General features: G+C 33.6%; 1 protein-coding gene across 4 annotated transcripts in view; it reads right to left on the reverse strand.

Annotated features, from left to right (window-relative positions):
- LOC124367494 (ankyrin repeat and IBR domain-containing protein 1-like) overlaps positions 1-19163 on the reverse strand; it is a 72753-nt gene that overhangs the window by 30624 nt on the left and 22966 nt on the right. For all 4 annotated transcript variants that reach the window (XM_046824381.1, XM_046824353.1, XM_046824361.1 and 1 more), the window contains 7 exons: positions 17856-18035; positions 16879-17050; positions 11927-12117; positions 11558-11668; positions 10925-11047; positions 1795-1946; positions 812-1031 (listed from right to left, as the gene is read on the reverse strand). In XM_046824381.1, coding sequence (XP_046680337.1) covers positions 812-1031; positions 1795-1946; positions 10925-11047; positions 11558-11668; positions 11927-12117; positions 16879-17050; positions 17856-18035 — 1149 coding nt within the window. The remainder of the gene's footprint in view (positions 1-811; positions 1032-1794; positions 1947-10924; positions 11048-11557; positions 11669-11926; positions 12118-16878; positions 17051-17855; positions 18036-19163) is intronic.

The following is a 19163-nucleotide window of genomic DNA, read 5'->3' on the forward strand; positions in this document are numbered from 1 at the left end:
AGACGATTATTAACAACTAGAGTTTAAAATATTTGTAGAGAAATTGTTATGCGATATACAGTTGCATACTAAGGAATAAAATAATCATATTTGCTGTTTCTTTTATGTAGGAGAAGTATACTGCTGACACATGGTGTATAGGACTTACTCGCAAAATAATTAAATTTTCTTGTTTTGAGTTTATTTCCCAATAACCAAACACAACATAAAAAACGAACAGTATATGAGATTTAACATACCGTACCTTTATTACATAAAATTAGACATTATACTTAATTTTCTGACTACACTTAAGGACGTAATAGTGATTGAGGTTTATACATTGTTGTTATAGGATTTAAACCAAGATTCCACCTATACAATGTAGAGGGAGCTGTTAATGCAATGGGGAGGGAGCTTTAAATTTGAGTATAATAATTTTTATACTATCTTTATAGTTACAACGTTTTAAAACTTTCATTTTTGAAGTTACCATTTATCAAATCTCATTATTTTAATTTCAGATTTCCTTTCTCAGTTCAGTCCCTTATTCTGCCCCTGCATTACACAGAAACAGAAAGTCAACCTTTTATTCGCCCCATAACTTGATTTTGATAAAGATATGATCTTATTATACTTCCTTTATTTTCTAAAGATTGTCGATATTTTTATCACTTTAGATCATGATCACCCACAACATAATTGATCCACCGTTAATTGGAAGTTGAGCCTAGGTGATTGATATTTCATATCTTTGGATTTCAATAGTCTACTGGATTGTTGAAAAGATTAAACTTTGTTTTTTTAAGCTATTAAAAAAATCAATATTGACCTTGGAACACTTCATGTGGTTGCAGCCCTCGTTTTTCTGGATCGGGCTCTTGCAGTTGGGACAGGGCTTACAGTTAGTGACCAACCAGAGGCAGTTGGCAGCATCTTCTGTCTCAGAACTCGATGTCTGCAGCTGCTCAGGCTTGACCTGCGCTATTTTGGTCTGCCATTGCTGCCACTGCTGACAACCGCTGGGGGCATGTGCCTCACCTAGGCACTCCCTGTACAATGTTAGTTGTATTTAAACAAATATTTTTCACAGGATAATATATTTTACTTTAGTAAATCATTGAATAAAGACACTTTTGAAGTTTATTGTGGTCTGTTGACAGATTAAAAGTTTCAGTATTTTTCTTAATGTGCTTGTTTATTATTTTAAAATTGCACTTTCAAGTGCAAGAAAAAAGTAAAAAACTGTGCGAAAGAGAAGAACAATTGAATAACAGATCAAATAGAACAGTTTTCAAGCTTCATCCAGGAAGTCACCTTTGCCAAAAACTGAAGAGCAGATCTCTTATCTTTGTTCTAAAAATAATTACAAACAAATAGTATACTACAATTGCTTTTTTACTCACAGATACTTAACTCTACAAACTAATCTGACTCGGAATAAAAAATCATTAATAGCATCGGCACCAAAACAGAACTACCAGATTATATTCATGTAAATGGCAAGAAAGAAATCTCAATATAATCTCGTGTTATAATTTAAAGTGATCCATGCCATTTCCTACAGTAGCTCATACAGACAACCTAACCTTTATAAGGGTAAAACATTGTAAACAAATTAAAAGAAAACCTTTGTGCTTTGTGTACCTGAAGGGGCATGACACATATAATAAATGTACAGCCCACAATCTACTGCTGCATCTATTTATATATCACTTCATAATGATGGCATGTGTACCATAGAGAATAAATGTTCATGAACGTTTTTATTGGTTTTGTCATGGAACAGTATAATGCACGTGAAGCAAAACTGACCAACAGAAGAAGTGACCATTCCCACAGTCGACAGCATGAGAGGTGGTTGCTTGTGGTTGGTTGCGTGTTTGTTCAATTTCAGGTAGACGGACAGCACGGCCACATCCGGCCATAGGACACCATTTGATGCTGCGGTTCGTCTCGACAAATGCCTGTCAAACCATAAACATTGTTCTGTTACACAATAATTAAAACTGACAATTCACAAGAGTTATAGTAGTGTCTCTGTTCTTGGTGAGGAAAATAATAATATGGTGACTTATATAAGTAGTATGTGAATTATGTATATTGACAAACAGTAGCCTTATTATAATAATAATTTCTAAATGAAGTTGACTGTACTTAAAAAAAACTAAGCCAAAACTGTTCGAGTTCCAGTCATATTATCTATAGTAAATATAGTTTTTTTTAATATTTTAGAATACTCTTTTGGATAGGTGAAATTAAATGGGCCTAAATGGTGAACATTTAATTAATTTCACTAGAGTTTGTTAACTTTAATTTTGAAAGTAAAATCATGATTTTTTGTGAAAATAATAGAATATCAAAACTTTTTGGAAGTAAAAAACATTGAAAATGAAAAATACCCTAGAAATATTTGTAAATTAGACTTAAAAATTAAATTACAATATGATTATGGTCTGATTTGAATGAAATTCTTCTTGCATCTATTACAGTTTCAATTGTACAAGTTTGAATTTTCTTGAATAATCCGAACTTGATTATTCTTTTATAACTGTGGTCAGAATTTTGTAGAGAGAGATAGTTTCCTTTAATTAAAGTGCTTAATAGGCACAACTATTGATAATTTAATCAAAATTATTAGAATGATATTTTAGAAACTCATGGGTTTTTATTTAAAAATACAATGTTTTTAGTAAACCAAATATTGTTTGGGTATTTACCAACTATACTTGCATGTAGAAAATGTTGTATAGGCAAAACGTTTTGTACTAACCACATTTGACTCAAAAGTATCCAAAACAAATATTTCAACTGAAAAGCAAAATCCAATTTTTTTATCATCATATTATAATTCCTAATAATAAGTAAGGGAAGTGGAAATAAAATTGAGCTTTGACAAGTTATATTACAGCGTTGACATATAAAACACTTTATAACTGGAAAAACCTAAATTATGCACAACTGCCAGTTACCAGTAGCTTTCCACCCAATTTCCTATTGAATAATAGGTATGTCATAGGCATGTCCTTTTTAAAATGGTTTAATGAACACTCCAGAAAATAAATTATGGTCACTGGAAGATATTCTCCAGTCTCCTGATTCGTTTCACATAATTGGTCTTAAGTTTAAAGAAAATTATTTTGTGGTACTGAAATCGGAGAATGAAACAGTTTGAATGAGTATCAATAAAATACAGAGTGGAGGAATACAAAATCCATTGTGGTAATCTTAGTGAAACCACTTATGATGTAATAAGATGGAGCCCTACAGTAATTTGGAATTGGAAGTGGACATGTTTATGATACATAGTAATATTTAGTGTTCAAAAGCTAAAAAAATTTGTCACAGGCTCTTGCTTGGGGTTGAACTTGTGAAGAAGCATTTCTGGTTTGAATAAATTATATTGCACACGCCATAATAGAGTTTGCCTCTTGCCACAAATAAAAAATATATACTCATTCTGAGAATCCTACTTCAGTAACAATTTGTATAATTCAGCCCATTTAATTTTCTTCCAGCCCATGTTTTTTCCTTTTCCCTGTAGTAACGTTTGCATTGTCCTAATCAAGAAAGTAAACACATAGTAAATACTTCTGGGCATTGTAATCTAGTTCCAACCAATGTAATCTACTTCCGTTCTAATGTATAATCTGGCACAATAATAGTGATTGCCTTGTTATCTCGATCAAGAAAGTATACATGTAGGTTGGTCTGAAAAGTTTATTTCAGCCAATAAGAGAATGAATGAATGAATGAATTGAATGAATTGATTTTTATTTTCCCAAAAATATGTACAATATTATAATACAATCTGTACAATTCATTTCTAGATTGTTTACAATACCGAACATTTTGAAATGTGAAGAAAGAATAAGAAATAATCATCATAGAATAAACAACATAAAATAAACATCATAAAATTAGCATCATGTATAAAACATTGTCCTCGGGAAATGAGCCTGCATGGGCTATGATGCCTGTGCGCAGTCTCGAGTTGTTCACGCCTGAAGAAATAACGGACTGGATTAATAAAAAAAAAATGAATATAAATATAGTACAAAATAATACACCCATTACACACCACACACACACATTACACACACACATACATATATACACATATATACATATGCATGCACATACACATGCGCATATGCAATGAATATATTAAAAGGAAAAAAACCGCGTAAATTTTGCTTTGTACCTGTTTTAAAGCATTAAATATTATTAATTTTAAAACATATACATATTAGCAACAATGGTAATTAAGCAGGGTCACCGCAGATTATAATAGGTTATTGATAATGAATGATGATGGGATAGGAGTGGTGGCTATTTACATGTCAAACTGTCCCGTCCGTAGTTCGTAGACAGCACTGCCTCGGCTCCTCCTCAATAGACAATGATAAAAACCACTGGTTAACTTTCCTTTTAAAAATAATTGTAGAAATTTCACTGAAAAAACTAAAATTTGGAAACTGTTTACTCATATTTATAAAAAGCACGTGAGCAAGATAGTATGAGTTGGTGTTAGAATAAGATTTAGTTAATTGCAATGGTAGAATTCCTGTTGATCTAGAATAACGTGTGTTATGGGTGTGTTGAGTTTTCTTACAAATAAATCATCTAAATTTTTATACATGTGTATTAAAAGAGATTTTATAAAAAGTTGTCTTATTGTAAACATTTTAGTTTCTTGAAATAAAATGGATGTTGAAAACCTATGACATTTTTTAAAAGCTACTTTCAAAATTGATTTCTGAACCGTTAAAAAGAGGATCAAGATTTGATTTATAAGCTGCCCCCCAAGAAATTATCCCAAATGCAAAAAGAGATTGCACGTATGCATAATATACCATTTTCATTTCTTGAACAGCAAGAATATCCCTAAGGTTCTTAAAGGCAAAGATATACTTTCGGGTCTTTTTGTTTGAGATATTCAATATGATCTGACCATTTCAAACGGAAATCTAAAATAACGCCAAGATATTTATACGAGTTTATTTTTTCGATTGCTTTGCAAATACAGGTACTGTTACTGTGATTTCCACAATTTATGTATGATCAGATTTCCTAAGACAATAATCCGACTGAGGATTCAAAGAAATTGGCATAAATTTTTGTTTTAGTTATATTTAGGGAAAGGACATTCTGATCAAACCACTTTTTCAATAACATTAAATCACTTAATGCTTCTCGTCTCACATCCGCCCATGTATTTCCTTTCAGAAAAATAAGTGTGTCGTCGGCAAATAATGTTATTTTTTTCCGTTTAAATTTAGCTTGGCAATATTATTTATATATAAATAAGAACAGAATTGGCCCAAGTGTACTCCCTTGAACTACACACCGTAGTCTACATTAATTGCATCGCTACTAACATTACAAATTGAGACATATTGTTTTCTATTGGTAAAATAACTTTGAAACCAGGTAAGGGCCATGCCCCTAACACCTAATTGTTCTAATTTATTCATTAACTTATTTCTATCAACAGAGTCAAAGGCTTTTTTGAGGTCTAAAAAGATTAGCATTGATTTTTTGTTTTCTGAGATTGCATTATTTAATTCTTTATTTAAATCAAACAATGCATCCGAAATACTCCTGTCGTCCCTAAACCCATACTGACACTGAGAAAGTACATTATTTACCTGGAGAAAGTGTACGAGCTGTTCCTTAACTACCTTCCTCCAGTACCTTAGCAAAGACACTCAAGAGGGATATCGGACGGAAGTTGTTTTTGTCAGTAAAGCTGTTTGACTTATGCAAAGGGTACACTTTAGCCAACTTAAAATTGTCAGGGAATATTCCCTGGGTTATACTTAAATTGATCAAGTATAGCAGTGGTTTCATAAAAGTGCTTAAATTATCCTTGAGGACCCGTGCAGAAACGCCATCATGACCCGGGGCAGAGCCTCCACGTAAATTTGTCACGTGCCGTATTATGTCCAGTTCTGTCACCGTACGTAACGTAAATGTCGCATCCAGTCTATAGTCCCTATCGCTCACCACTGGGTCCCCTACCGGGTTAATTGTATCGGCTAACGTTTTCCCAACAGACGCAAAATAATTATTGAAATCATTTGCTACTTGAGTAATTTTATCGTTAGTAATGTTTGAATTTGTCGGCAGAAACTTTCGTATTGGAAATGTATCCCTGGTTTGCACCCTACCCGCCAATTCGTTTACTATTCCCCAAAACATTTTAGGGTCTTTTCTGTTTTCAGTAATTTTAGAACGATAATATTCTCTCTTAGCGTGTTTTAAATGATGTGCTTAGAGTTTGTCTATAGTTGTGGTAATAATGTTTTAATGACACATTAAAAGGTTGTTTTTTAATCTTTTACTTAACTTATCCCTCGCTCTTATTGAACAAATCAATCCCGCAGATATCCAAGGCTTAAGTTTCTTAGATCTAGTAGATTTTTTTATTACTTAACTTTGTGGCATTCTCGATTGATTTCTGTACTATATCGTTAAATAGTGTGGAACAAGTATTGGCCTCCAAGGACTCAAGTACGGGTTCCCAGTGAAGCGCGTGTCATGTTGGTCAGCAAGTAACATTCGGTATCTACATACGTAGCTGTATCAGTCTGTGTCTTGTTAGTGGCAGTAGGTCCGGTTATTGTCAAAACAGTGCTGTAATGATCTGTGAGGCTTGTCTCGACCACAGCTGCTCTAACTCTACTCATATCTCTATATCGTACAAAAATGTGATCGAGACAAGACTGAGTGTTTTCAGTTACTCTAGTAGGTTTGTCTACACATTTCACAAGTCCCGTTCCAAGTAAACAATTCATGTATTTATCCGTCAGCACTTCGTTCTTAAGCAAGTCTATGTTTATGTCTCCTATCAATACACACATTTTGTTTCTAAACGTTCTCGAATAATAATTTTCTAACTCATCTATAAATAAGTGTAAATTGCTATCAAAAGTTCTGTAAAGTGCAAGTATGTTGAACTGTTCTCCTAAATAAATAAAAATCTAAACTAATTCCAAACACCTCCCCCAACGTAATCTGCGTGGCCAGTGGCAGTCAATCGCTTGTTTACATAAAGTATTGTCCCGTCATTCCGGTTCCGTTGCTTATCTGTAAAGTAAATGTCAAAGCCATCAATGCTCACCCCCTCCACCCCATCACTCCAGCCAACACTCAGTCATAACTAATATATCCAGATTAAAGTTCAAATGGCTTAAATAAATCATCATTCATCTATGTTTTTTTGAATAACTCCTAATATTACAGTGATATATTTTTAGTTTGTCGTGACCATTGTTGCTACTAAAAAAATTATTGAGAAGTGAAAAAATCTGGGATTTGTATGCATGAGTTAATTTCAATTAGATCATTATCGCTGCCCTCTATCGGATCCATAGCCCACGAATCCCACCTGCCCAGTGAACAGTACTAAATTAATTTAATAGTCATGTTTTATGTTTTAAGTTATACCACTATAATATGAAAAAAGATCTAAGTTGGCATAGTACCAATACAAAAAAGTTTCTAAAAAACATATACTCCCAATTATGAAACACTATAATATGAGAATAAGAACTGAAATCGATAAATTTTTGTGCGCATAGTCTTCTGCTAAGCTCACTATTATTATACAATAACTATTTTAGTGTATGATAAAAATAATAAACCTTGAACTAAATTATTTAATCTTAATATTATGTCTAATCTGATATATACATATGTGTTTATGACAATTAATATAAACACAACTGTGTTCCGAACTAAAATCAAGTTTAGCTTAAGAGTACTCTACATCAATATACATTAAATGAGCAACATAATAAAACCCTTTATCTTAGAAAGAAAATTTCACTATATTCTTAAATTTAAAAAATTGAAAGAAAACAAATTACAATATGCTTTCCTAACTTTAATTTATGAAACAAGCATAACAGAGTCCTATATTTAACTTGCATAGTCATACGCTAAACTATACCATTCTTATTTTTAATGTATGATTAAAAATTATGTACTTATCAATTAAAACTAGCCCCCTTACAATTTTTTGTTGAACACTCACGCACACACACACATACACGCACACACACACACACACACACACACACACACACACACACACACACACACAAGCGTGTTAATTTATTGGTTGTGTACATGAGTTGTTGGTTATTATTTAATTGTTAATTATATTATCTTGTTATACATTTTCATGTTTATATTGTTATACATTTTCATAGTTTATATTGTTATACATTCTCATAGATTACATTGTTATACATTGTCACAGTTTATATCGTTGTACATTCTCACAGTTTTATATAATGGTTATTTGTTGTAGTGCCATATGTATGCGTATGCAAATGCGCACAATGCAAACTAAGGTAAAAAATAATATTTTTTTTTTGTTTTGTTTGAGTAACCAAATGTAATTATTTAAAAACTATAAAACAGAGAAATGTATTGATTGCAGTGTAAGCAGGCCATATTTATATAAATAAAAATACCATAGCAAGAAAATGCAGCAAGTCATAGTAAATGGACATATAATTGTTTAGCTTTGGTTCCCCGCACGCACCTTGCAGGGTGCATTGGGACAATGTATTGTGACTTATATTAAAAATGAATTAAGAGTTTTGTGAACTGTGAACTTACATACATTTCACACATAGATCATAAAACTTGGTTGGGCTCAGGGCAATAATCCTCAAAAGAATGATTTTCTTCATTATTATTACATGCAAAACAAAGAAAAACTTAACTAATGCTGTTTTATACCATATTAAACCATTGTTTTACCTATGTATGTAAATTATAAATAACAAAAATATTTGTACTGAACTTGAAAATAAAAACTACATTACTTTACTTTAACAAATCAAAATACAAGTACATTACTTACGAAAATAAAATAATGATCTTCAGAATTAACGAGATTCTGTAATGAAGGTGTCGAGATCATCAAGGGTTGTCACTCTCCTAGCGTTATCACCTTCTCGGCGCTTCACCAGAACTTTTCCGTTGACGTAACCAGCTAAATACAGCTCCCTTTCACGTAAAAGTCTCCTGGCCTTTCCCAGTAGCGCTTTGTTCTCAGCCGTTAAGTGTTCATTAATGTAGATTCTGCTTGGCGGTAACGCAGCTGCAATATCTGTTGACTGTAGGTTGTTCTTCCTTGAAGCCAGCGAACCATTCGTCTCTTACACTTCGAGAAATAAACTGTATTATAATTGGAGGTGGACCTGCTTTTTTGAATACAGTCTCAATCGATGCGCCACAGAAATGTCTTCCCTCTTAAATTGCACTCCCGAGTTTTGAGGAAATTTTATTTAAAACTTCGTATATGTCTTCAGCTGGTGTAAGAGGTAAACCCTGTATTTCGATATTGGTTCTCCGAGAATATTGATCCGCATCCAAAACTCCGAAGCCGCAGGTCTCGTACCTCTCCGCTCAGTCGGGTCCCCGTTCATGCTCCAACCCCGTCGCATCTTGCCTTCAACTTGCACTGTTCTTCTTCCAAGTTGTTAACTTTGACATTAAGTTCTTTTATTTCATCACACAGCTTGTTAACAGTTTGTTCAATACGTCCCATTTTGGTATCGACGTTGGAAAATAATTTCCGTTTTCATTACATTTAGGGCCTCAAGAATGGATTTTCTATCTTCTCCCACATCTTCATTGCTTTGTACGGAGGCTGATTCACTCTTGCATGTGTCACATTTCCAAAATTTTATTTTAGTTTTTGTAAGATTTTGTACCGGCAACCCACGCGTGTGCAAAGCCGGGTGAAACGTAACATTACAGTCCACGCACTTCAGTGTGACGTCGCCGATACGTAACTCTACACTGCACTTTCCACACTTGGACATAGTATTCGTGAAAAAATACACACAAATAATAAAATAGATCTTTACGATGGAGTAACAAAATAAATTTATACAACTTATAAAATATTCACTGGCAAAGCATATCTTTACTACACTGGACAGGTTATGGCCCGTAGTTAGATAAGCGTGGGAGACTAAAGATAAGAGCTCCTCACTCATCGGCAGACAGATAACAACTGAACACCTTCAGTTATTCTAATCTACTTCCGGTGTAAGGTATTTCTGTTGCTGATAGTCTATTTAGTGCATAATGAACATGTTTGTCAAATTCCATCTTTCCAGGACAGCAAGAAGTTTTAAAACAAAAATATAGATTTTTGCGACTCCATTTTAATCCCCATGGATGGTTGATCTGCATGATAGTGCTTTTGCTTTTATATTTAAGTTATAAGGAAGATGTGTAAAATGTCATCTTTCTATGACATAAGGAAGTTAGAAAACTAAATAGTAGTTCTTCTAGAGGTTGCAACTTCATTTAAAGAGAGCATACAATACGCATGTAACACAAAATAGAATTTTTCTAGGAGTTGCAGTCTCATTTAACTATGGATGTTTTATCTTTACGAAAATGCTTTAGTTTTTATACTGAAGTAATGAGCCATACATATACCAAATTTCAACTTACTGGGATATTGGAAAGTTGGAGTATTGGTGATGAGTGAGGGCTGTGCCTTTTATATGTATAGATAGATGTATATAATGACTACAATGTTAATAAACCAATGCAACATAGTAACATTATCAGTGTGTTAACTCATATTAGAAAATTTTATCTAGTTTTGTAGGTACTCAATTTGTTTACAAATTTATTTATTCTTAGATTTTCCCATTTTCATCTTGGTTACTCATATGACCAACATAAAAATGTTGAATTTGTTGTAGTAACTTTAATTTTGACCTTTTGGTCCCAAAATCGATCAAGATATTCCTTGAACCAAGAGAACCTATGAACCAAGTCTAGAGGATCTTTCAAGAGTTATTACACGAGTGGACATACAGACAGGCATCATGTTTTTAAGAAGGCTCTGCTGAGTACTTAATAATGTTAGTGATTTGTTCTCGTAGTAGAGAGAACCCACCTTGATGTCAAACTGCAAATATCTGCGAGCGACGTCTGGACTGACAAGCTTCTCTATGAGCTCAGGAGGCACCAGGATGTGACACATAGCAGCAGGACACAATATGTGGTGGGCATCACCCTCCTGTTAGTCAAGGCAAGCCGTTGTATACAGTGTTTTTCACAATTTAGATAATAGATTCTCAGTTTAATATTCTAACTGCTGCACTTTTTCAGGTTGTTAAGCTACTAATTGTAGGTAAGCAAGAGTGCAAGTAGGGACACATCTACATGTCCCCTGCCCATGACTTTGACACTAGAAGACATGTTTACGGGTTGCTATCTGTGAATGTGTTAATGTTGTTAATAAAATGTTAAGATAATACTGATAGGGTTCAGCATGACTAACCTATTAGAGCTATGGTAAAGTGATATGCAATAAGTTCAATAAAGACTGATATTTCACAATTACTAACATTTGTCTTAAAGAAGATGAGAAAGCAGATAATAAGGTGTAATTACTAAATGTGGCTTTTTCAGAACTTCATATAGGTGAATCTATCTCATATCAGTTGTTTTAATCCTTTCTGACTAAAAGCTACTCTCAAACCTGTTAACTCAAATTATTCCTACAATCCAAATAGTTGGTACTTACCTGTATTCTGACAGTAAGGTAACGCTCCCAGCAAGCAGAACAGAAGCGGTGGAGGCACGAAAGGGCAGCCGGAACATCCCATACCGACACAGCCACCAGGCAGATATCACACTGTAACACACTCATAATAATCTTTTCAATCCTCTTAACTTAGATATTTTGTATTATTTTTAGTTATTACTTAGAACTGTGTTTTTAAATATGGACCATTTATTGGGGACTATACATTACACAGTTACATCACAAAACAAGTATATTGAGTACAGACTTATAAATAAACAATGTTGAAACTCTAAGAGAAGTTATTGAACGGTTACAAGATATCTCTAAAAAAATATGTATTGTTCTGACTGTAACTGGTTGACTTACGACAATTTCCTCAGGCTGATCACTCTTATTTTTGTCATCGACGGAGTCCTGCTGCGTCTCGGTAAGAGTCAGTCTAGTGGCCTCACCCCCGCAATGTTGCCACGCTGATGTCGGAGGCTGCACACCAGCCAGTTGGCAACACTGCACAGGGTCCTTCATCCACTTCTCCAAAAGTGATTCCCGTGACCATTCTGTAGGAAGATTTGACATAAAGACAAATATGAATATATATTATCTGTTTGATATATATACATAAACATATATATATATATATATGTATATGTATATATGTTTATATGTATATATATGTATTTTTTGTTTATATATATATATATATATATATATATAAACAAAAAATGTCATATAAGCATAGACTGAAAAAAGGTTTTGTTTAACCGCGAGCTGCCATTTTCTATTTTTTATAAAAAAATTAATATCTCTAGAGCTAGTAGAGCTATAGAGACCAAACTTTGCATGTAGGTATTGATAAATAGGAGGAAAACTAAAAAAAATAATTGTGTGATATGCTTTAATATTAAAAAAATGGTGCCCATTGAAAATCTTTCTTCATATAACAAAAAAACCAGTATAGCTAAAAAAATTTACAAGATACTATTTTTAAATTTTTAGTACAATTTCAACAAATCATGTAAACAGGCATGACCTCTTTAATAGGTATGTTTGCTCAAGCCAGAAACACAAACATTGCTATCCATTAAGAGGCATCATCTGTTTTGACATGTTTTTAGCTTCCGGTTTGTGCAAGCATAATTTCAAAGTGGTTATGCTTGCTTATGTGTTGACGGTTTTAGTTGAAAAAGTGGTGTTGGAATTGTAATAAAAAATGTAAAGTATCTTGTACAATTTTAATAACAGAAGCAAAACAGCATATGCAAAACGTGGTGTACTACCTTGTTAAAATACTAGATTATATCAATTTTTAGCAATACAATTTATTAGAGGAACAATATTTTGTTCTAAAATTTCCAAATACTTCTGCCAATTTAAATTCCAATCTATGAACAACAGTCCAACTTCTGAATATCCTATAGATTCAGCCTGTGCATTTATGTTCTGTTTATGTTGTGAATGTGGTTCTACTATCCAATGTGGATTGACGTTATGTTACTATCATATATTTTAAACTAGCTGACCCGGCGAACTTCGTACCGCCTCTTAAAGGGTCCACAGCATCCACATTGGTGCTTGAAATGTGCAGAATAAAAGACAAAAGTAAAAAATAAATCAAATTAGGTCCTATGTGATTTTTTTTTCCTTCACAACTAATCTGAAATGTAAATAGAAAAACAAAATAAAAAAAAAACACAATTCGTAAGTTATCTAAAATAATTTAAATCTCAATAAGCAGCAAAGCCACAAATACATTAATTTATTAATATTGATTCTCTTTCTTCAGTCGAGTACCTTGTGATATACAACATTTTTTGTCTTGTTATTAGGTGCAAGAATGAATAAAGCAGATGGTTTGCCGACACGTGAACATGCCACATATAGTTGTCCATGAGAAGAAACATGGATTTTCTAAATTTAGTCCACAAACGCTCAAAGATTGGCCTTGTGATTTATTGATCGTCATGGCAAATGCAAGACGAATCGGAAACTGAGTTCGTTTAAATTCAAAAGGCATATCGGTAGGAATCCTTGGAATAAGAACTTTCTCACCTTTACATTTTTCCTTTAAGAATCGTCGCGTAAATCACATTTTTATCATCAATTTTTTTTACAATCAAACTCGTTCCATTGTATAATTTTTGGTTGATTTAGATTGCGAAGCATTATGACTACTGCACCAACCTTCAAAAGTAAGTTATGGGATGGTAAGCCGGGCACATCAAAAGAGTTTAAAAATTCAGTTGGATAGTTAGTGGCCTCATCTTCATTTGTTGTGCAATCAATAGATTTGAATGTTTGCAGAGTACCATCAATTTGACTCTGAATTAAAAAGTTCAAGTCATCCACATCCTTGTTGTTAGCTGCCAAGAATTGCTCGCTCACTCAACCAATTGTTATGTTTGTGATTAGTATTGATATTTGAGAATACTTTGCTGATTAGTTTCATCTTTTGTGAGATAATAGGTGCAACAATTGGATGGAAATGAAATCAATCCACTTTCTTGGTCTACAGGAACACAACCATTACCAATAGTTAAACAACTGATTAGAAAAATTTTGAGCAGATGGATCGTTTAATAATTCAACTCTCATGTTTGCAGTCAACTGTAGTTTTCTTTACATAACGCCACAAATTTGATGATTTTAGGCAAGCGTTTATTTCATCAGCAGCAGTCGATCTAGGAATAACTGGCAGTGTTTTGGCGGAAATCACCAGACAGTAAAATGAATGCGCCTCCAAAACATCTTGTGTCATTGCGCAGATCTTTCAATGTTCTATCAAGTGCTTCCAATGCACGTTTATGGGCCATTGTGCATTCGTCCCAGATAATGATTTTTGACGCTACTAAAACTTTTGCCATTGCTGAGTTCTTTGATATGTTGTCGGGCCATACCAACATGACGCTCTTGTCGTCCGATTTCACGTTCTTCTTCAGTAGAATTGTTCACCAACGTTACGAAGCCTTCTTGCATTACGGCTTTGTTGAGACAGATATGATCATCTGGGTCGCGGCATCTTTATAAATAATCCTCTCAATGTTCACAAACACCTCGCAAATCGTTTTAATTTCGTGCAAAACAAAGTTATCCGAACCAAAAGCAATCGAAGTAATAAGTTGTTTGTCTTTTTTAAAAACCAACAGATTATTGCAAAGGTAAAAAAAAATCACTTCATGATTGACTGATTATTAAGTAAAACTGAAAGGACAATCTATACGCCAGTAGCCATGATTTCATTTTGTTTGACTGAGTAACCCAGAAAAATGACACAGGCAGCTGTCACAGTGTCAATCAAATTTACAGTTGTTTGTTTACATTTTGGAATTCAGGCAATTGTTTTTTTTTTTTCAAGATACAGTTTTTTTTTTACTCTATGCTTTCAAACTATATGTGTAAAGAAATTTAAAAATAGTAATTAAATGATATAAACATATATTTCTTTTGTTGCATTATATATGTTTACAAAGAACAGCTGATTCAATTTGAACAGGCCCCTTTCACTTAATAACATATGTTTGCTGTAATGCATTTCTTACGGGTATTTCCGTAACTTATAGAGACCAGTGGGGCGGAATCCTGAATCGGGAACGGGATAAAAAAGTATCCTATGTGTTTTCTCCCAGTTCTTAGCTACCTCCCTACCAATTTTTAGCCAAATCGGATCAGCCGTTCTTGACTTATAAATAGTGTAACTAACACGACTTTCTTTTATATATATAGATGTTTGTTGCTATTATAAACACATGTTGTTTTGTTTTGATTTTGTAATTTGCACAGAATACAATTAACCATAAATATGTTACATTCACATCATAAGTGTTCTATTTTTACATTAAGTATATAAAATGTTAGACTAATAATGATAGTTGACAACTCTAAGTAAACAAAATGCTCCTTCATTACTAAAACAGATCTCCACCATCATCGGTTCAAAAAATTGTAGTCTTCTGTCAGGATCATCCTTGTTCATTTCCTGATAAAACTGGACTTTTTAAGCATAAAACTTTATGTTATGCTCGCTACTTTTCTATAATACTTCTTCTTCTATCTTCTTCAGCAGTTGTTGATTATAGAGCCACATGAGGGTTCATCGTAAAGTTTGTTATAACATCAATTTTAAGGATAAAAACTTTATTGGCAAATTGTATGTGGTATACCAAGATGTGGACTCCATTTTTGGTAGAGACTGGATAAGGGAAATACAGTTGGAACTAGCTGACATCAACGCCTTGAGTGAAGTCACAAACTGTGACCAACCCCCAGAACTAAGCAAGTTACTTTCAGATTACAGTGTCATTTTCGAACCAAGTATAGGTAGAGTACCGAATGAACCAGGACATTTTACATTAAGCGAGAGTGCACATACAATATTTTTCAAACCTAAATTAGTTCCTTTTGCACTGAGAACAAAGATAAAAAACGAATTGGAAAGATCAGAAAAGTTAGAAATCATTACAAAGGTAGATTCGTCAGACTGGGGTACTCCTATTGTCCCTGTTGTAAAACCATAGGGATCAGTGAGAATCTGTGCTGATTATTAGGTAACCCTAAACAAGATTACATTATAAACAAAGATGAACATTATCCAATACCATGTATTGATATCTTTTCCAAAACGAATGGGGGGAAGTATTCTGTACTCTGTACATAAATGATGCAAGAAATAAACAAATGAAATGGATAGAAATGAACAAAAAGAGTGCACATATGCAAACATTCTGTTTGGGGTAAAAGTTACACCATCTGTATGAATAAAGCACTGCATGGTTTAGAATGCTTCTTTGACATCATTGTACAATAAGATACAAAAGAACAACTCTTACAATGACTTAATATGTATTTGAGAGACTTAAACTGAAAAATCTCAAATCAAACCAAGGTAAGTTTAATGTTGAATACCTATAGACAATCTCCACATGCGATTTGCACTTCATCATACCACCTAATGTTTGGAAGAAGAGTGAAAAGGAATCTTTCTTTTCTCAAACCAGATTTAAATACAAGTTATAATTATCAGAGAAGTACTGTCAGACTGTTCCACTACTAATTACTATTTTGAGTTTTATTTTAATATTTATATCTTTTCTCTCTTCACTTGCAAAGCATATTTCTTTCAAATCAATTAAACACAAGAAATAACACAAATTGTGACTAATGTATAATGTTAACTAAAATTCTAAAAATATGGTAACTAAGACGTTTCTAGATACTTTTCTATATGTAATCCTTCAAATACATCTCAAAATTTGGTAAACAATAATTTATGACAGGAACATGTTAAGCCTTTCAACAACTGACTTTTCCTCCTGAATCCTCACCGTTATCCCTGAGGAGAGCTTCGGCAGTGAAGAGCGGGATGTTGAGCATATCTGACGTTTCTACCAGAAGTTGGTCCTTGGCCTCCTGCAGATCCTGAGTCCGCAACCCACTGTACACCTCCTCTCCTGGGCCATAAAGCTGGGCCTCATTGATGGTATCACTGCTATCCGCCTGAAATACACACACTCTTAGCTGTGACCAGCCTACAATACTAAATATTCCAACATTTGTAAACTTTTTGCTACTTGCCAGATATTTTCACTTATCTCAACTCTTCACTCATTATACTTACTTGTTTTAGTTGCCTCTTTTTATTATATTCTTAGCTTTAGTGTATGCCGGCTTCAAAGTGCACTGTATTTTTAACTAACTAACACAAACGTGTTGTATTTATTCTCTTTGGTATTAAAACTTATGATCCCTCAGTTAGAGGGTTTGACTTTATATGTTAGTTTATGGAGGACGGCATGCTTTTTTGATTGTAGCCTACATTCAATCGAGATTACAAAATGATGGGGAAGCATAACAATCCAAATAATAAATTTTTGCTTTGTCTTCAGTCAGTTCTCAGGTTTAGTTCTAGACTACTAACCTAAGTTTTTCACTTTTTATAATTTATGTTATCAAAATTTTATAACTAACTGGATTTATCAATATTTATTTCTTTAAACAAAGTTTGTTGACATTAAAATACTCATTTTGTTTCTACAGTCATTGTATCAAGCTGATATATTTAAACTAGGAGGATTTGTATTGAATTTGAATTTGTGATTTCACACACCTGTTAATATCCTATTGTAATGTAACTTTTATTAGTCTAATGCACTCTTCCAGCCATTCCAGTGGACAAATTACTCAATTTTTATTACTGAATGATTTGCTCAAAATGTATTTTACTTGTTTTCTTAAATGATATTTTATTTAAATCTATGACAAAATATAATTATTTTAATATTTAGAGAATTGATCAACTTACAAAAACCATACGAGATTCCAGTAACCGCGCAATGTTATGGTGTTCCTCACGCATGGCCAGGTCACATGGTGTCAGTTTTTCATTGTTCTCAGCAAATAATGGTGAACCGTGCGCTAGGAGCAACTCCACGCAACGTTGCAGACCAGCCGCCGCTGCGTGGTGAAGTGCAGTGTTGCCATTCTGTAACAATATCAACATCACTCATACTGTTGACAGGTTTTAGTTTAATTGAGATATTTAAATTTAATTACATTACATTATAATTATTGGCTCAATATAAACACTTATTTGATTCTGGTAAAATATGAATCAGAGATCTAAGTTATTAAATTAAATGTACAAAGTATGGGATGTAAACAGTTTGAATTTACAATAATTGGGGATTACAGGAAATGTAATCCCCCCCTCGTCCTCGTCGTGAGGGACGGGCAACGGCTCAAAGAGACGGCTAACGGGGCTCTGGTGAAGCTACGTCAGGTCTAGCAAGCCGGTAGTGGATAAAACTTGCTTTCAAAAAATAAGAACAGCCTCGGAAAGGATGGAAATTTACGGGCAACGACCCGGGCAATTGTTTTAAGGTTTAAGATTTGGTACAATAAATGTTGTGACGCTTAGGAACAAGTTAGAAGAGGTAGTAGAGATGATGAAGAGAAGAAGAATAAACATAATAGGGAATCAGTGAAACAAAGTGGAAAGGTAGTGGAAGTAGAGAAGTGGGACAGGGATACAGGATTTGGTGGTCTGGAGGAGAAATTGGAAGAAGAAATGGAGTAGCTATAGTCATGGACAAAAAGATGACAAGCAGAGTGATGAAAGTGGATGTGGTAAGTGAAAGAATTATTAAGGTTACGGTCAGAATGGAGGGGGAGATAATGGACATAATACAGGTATACGCACCACAAACGGGATGCACGGACGATGAGAAGAGAGAGTTTGAAGAGGATCTGGAAAGACAAGTAAAAAGAAGAGAGAACAGATAATAATTGGGGATTTTAACGCACAAGTGGGTAAGTTTAGACAAGGATATGAAGAGGTAATGGGATGTTATGGAGTAGGAACAAGGAATTTAGAAGGAGAAAATTTTACTGGATTTTTGTTTAAGGATATGATATAGTGATAGGGAACACCTGGAACAAGAAAAGGGATGTGATAGCCACAAATACACAAGATACAATTGGAATGGTGAACAGCCAAGTTTAGATTATATATTAGTGAGGAAATGCCTGCAGCCATACATGGCAGATGTAAAAGTTATACCCAGTGAAAGTATGGGAGGAGATCACAGGATGGTGGTAGCTGATTTTCAAA

Source organism: Homalodisca vitripennis, chromosome 1 (assembly GCF_021130785.1).
Source record: "Homalodisca vitripennis isolate AUS2020 chromosome 1, UT_GWSS_2.1, whole genome shotgun sequence".
Taxonomy (NCBI): Eukaryota; Metazoa; Arthropoda; class Insecta; order Hemiptera; family Cicadellidae; genus Homalodisca; species Homalodisca vitripennis.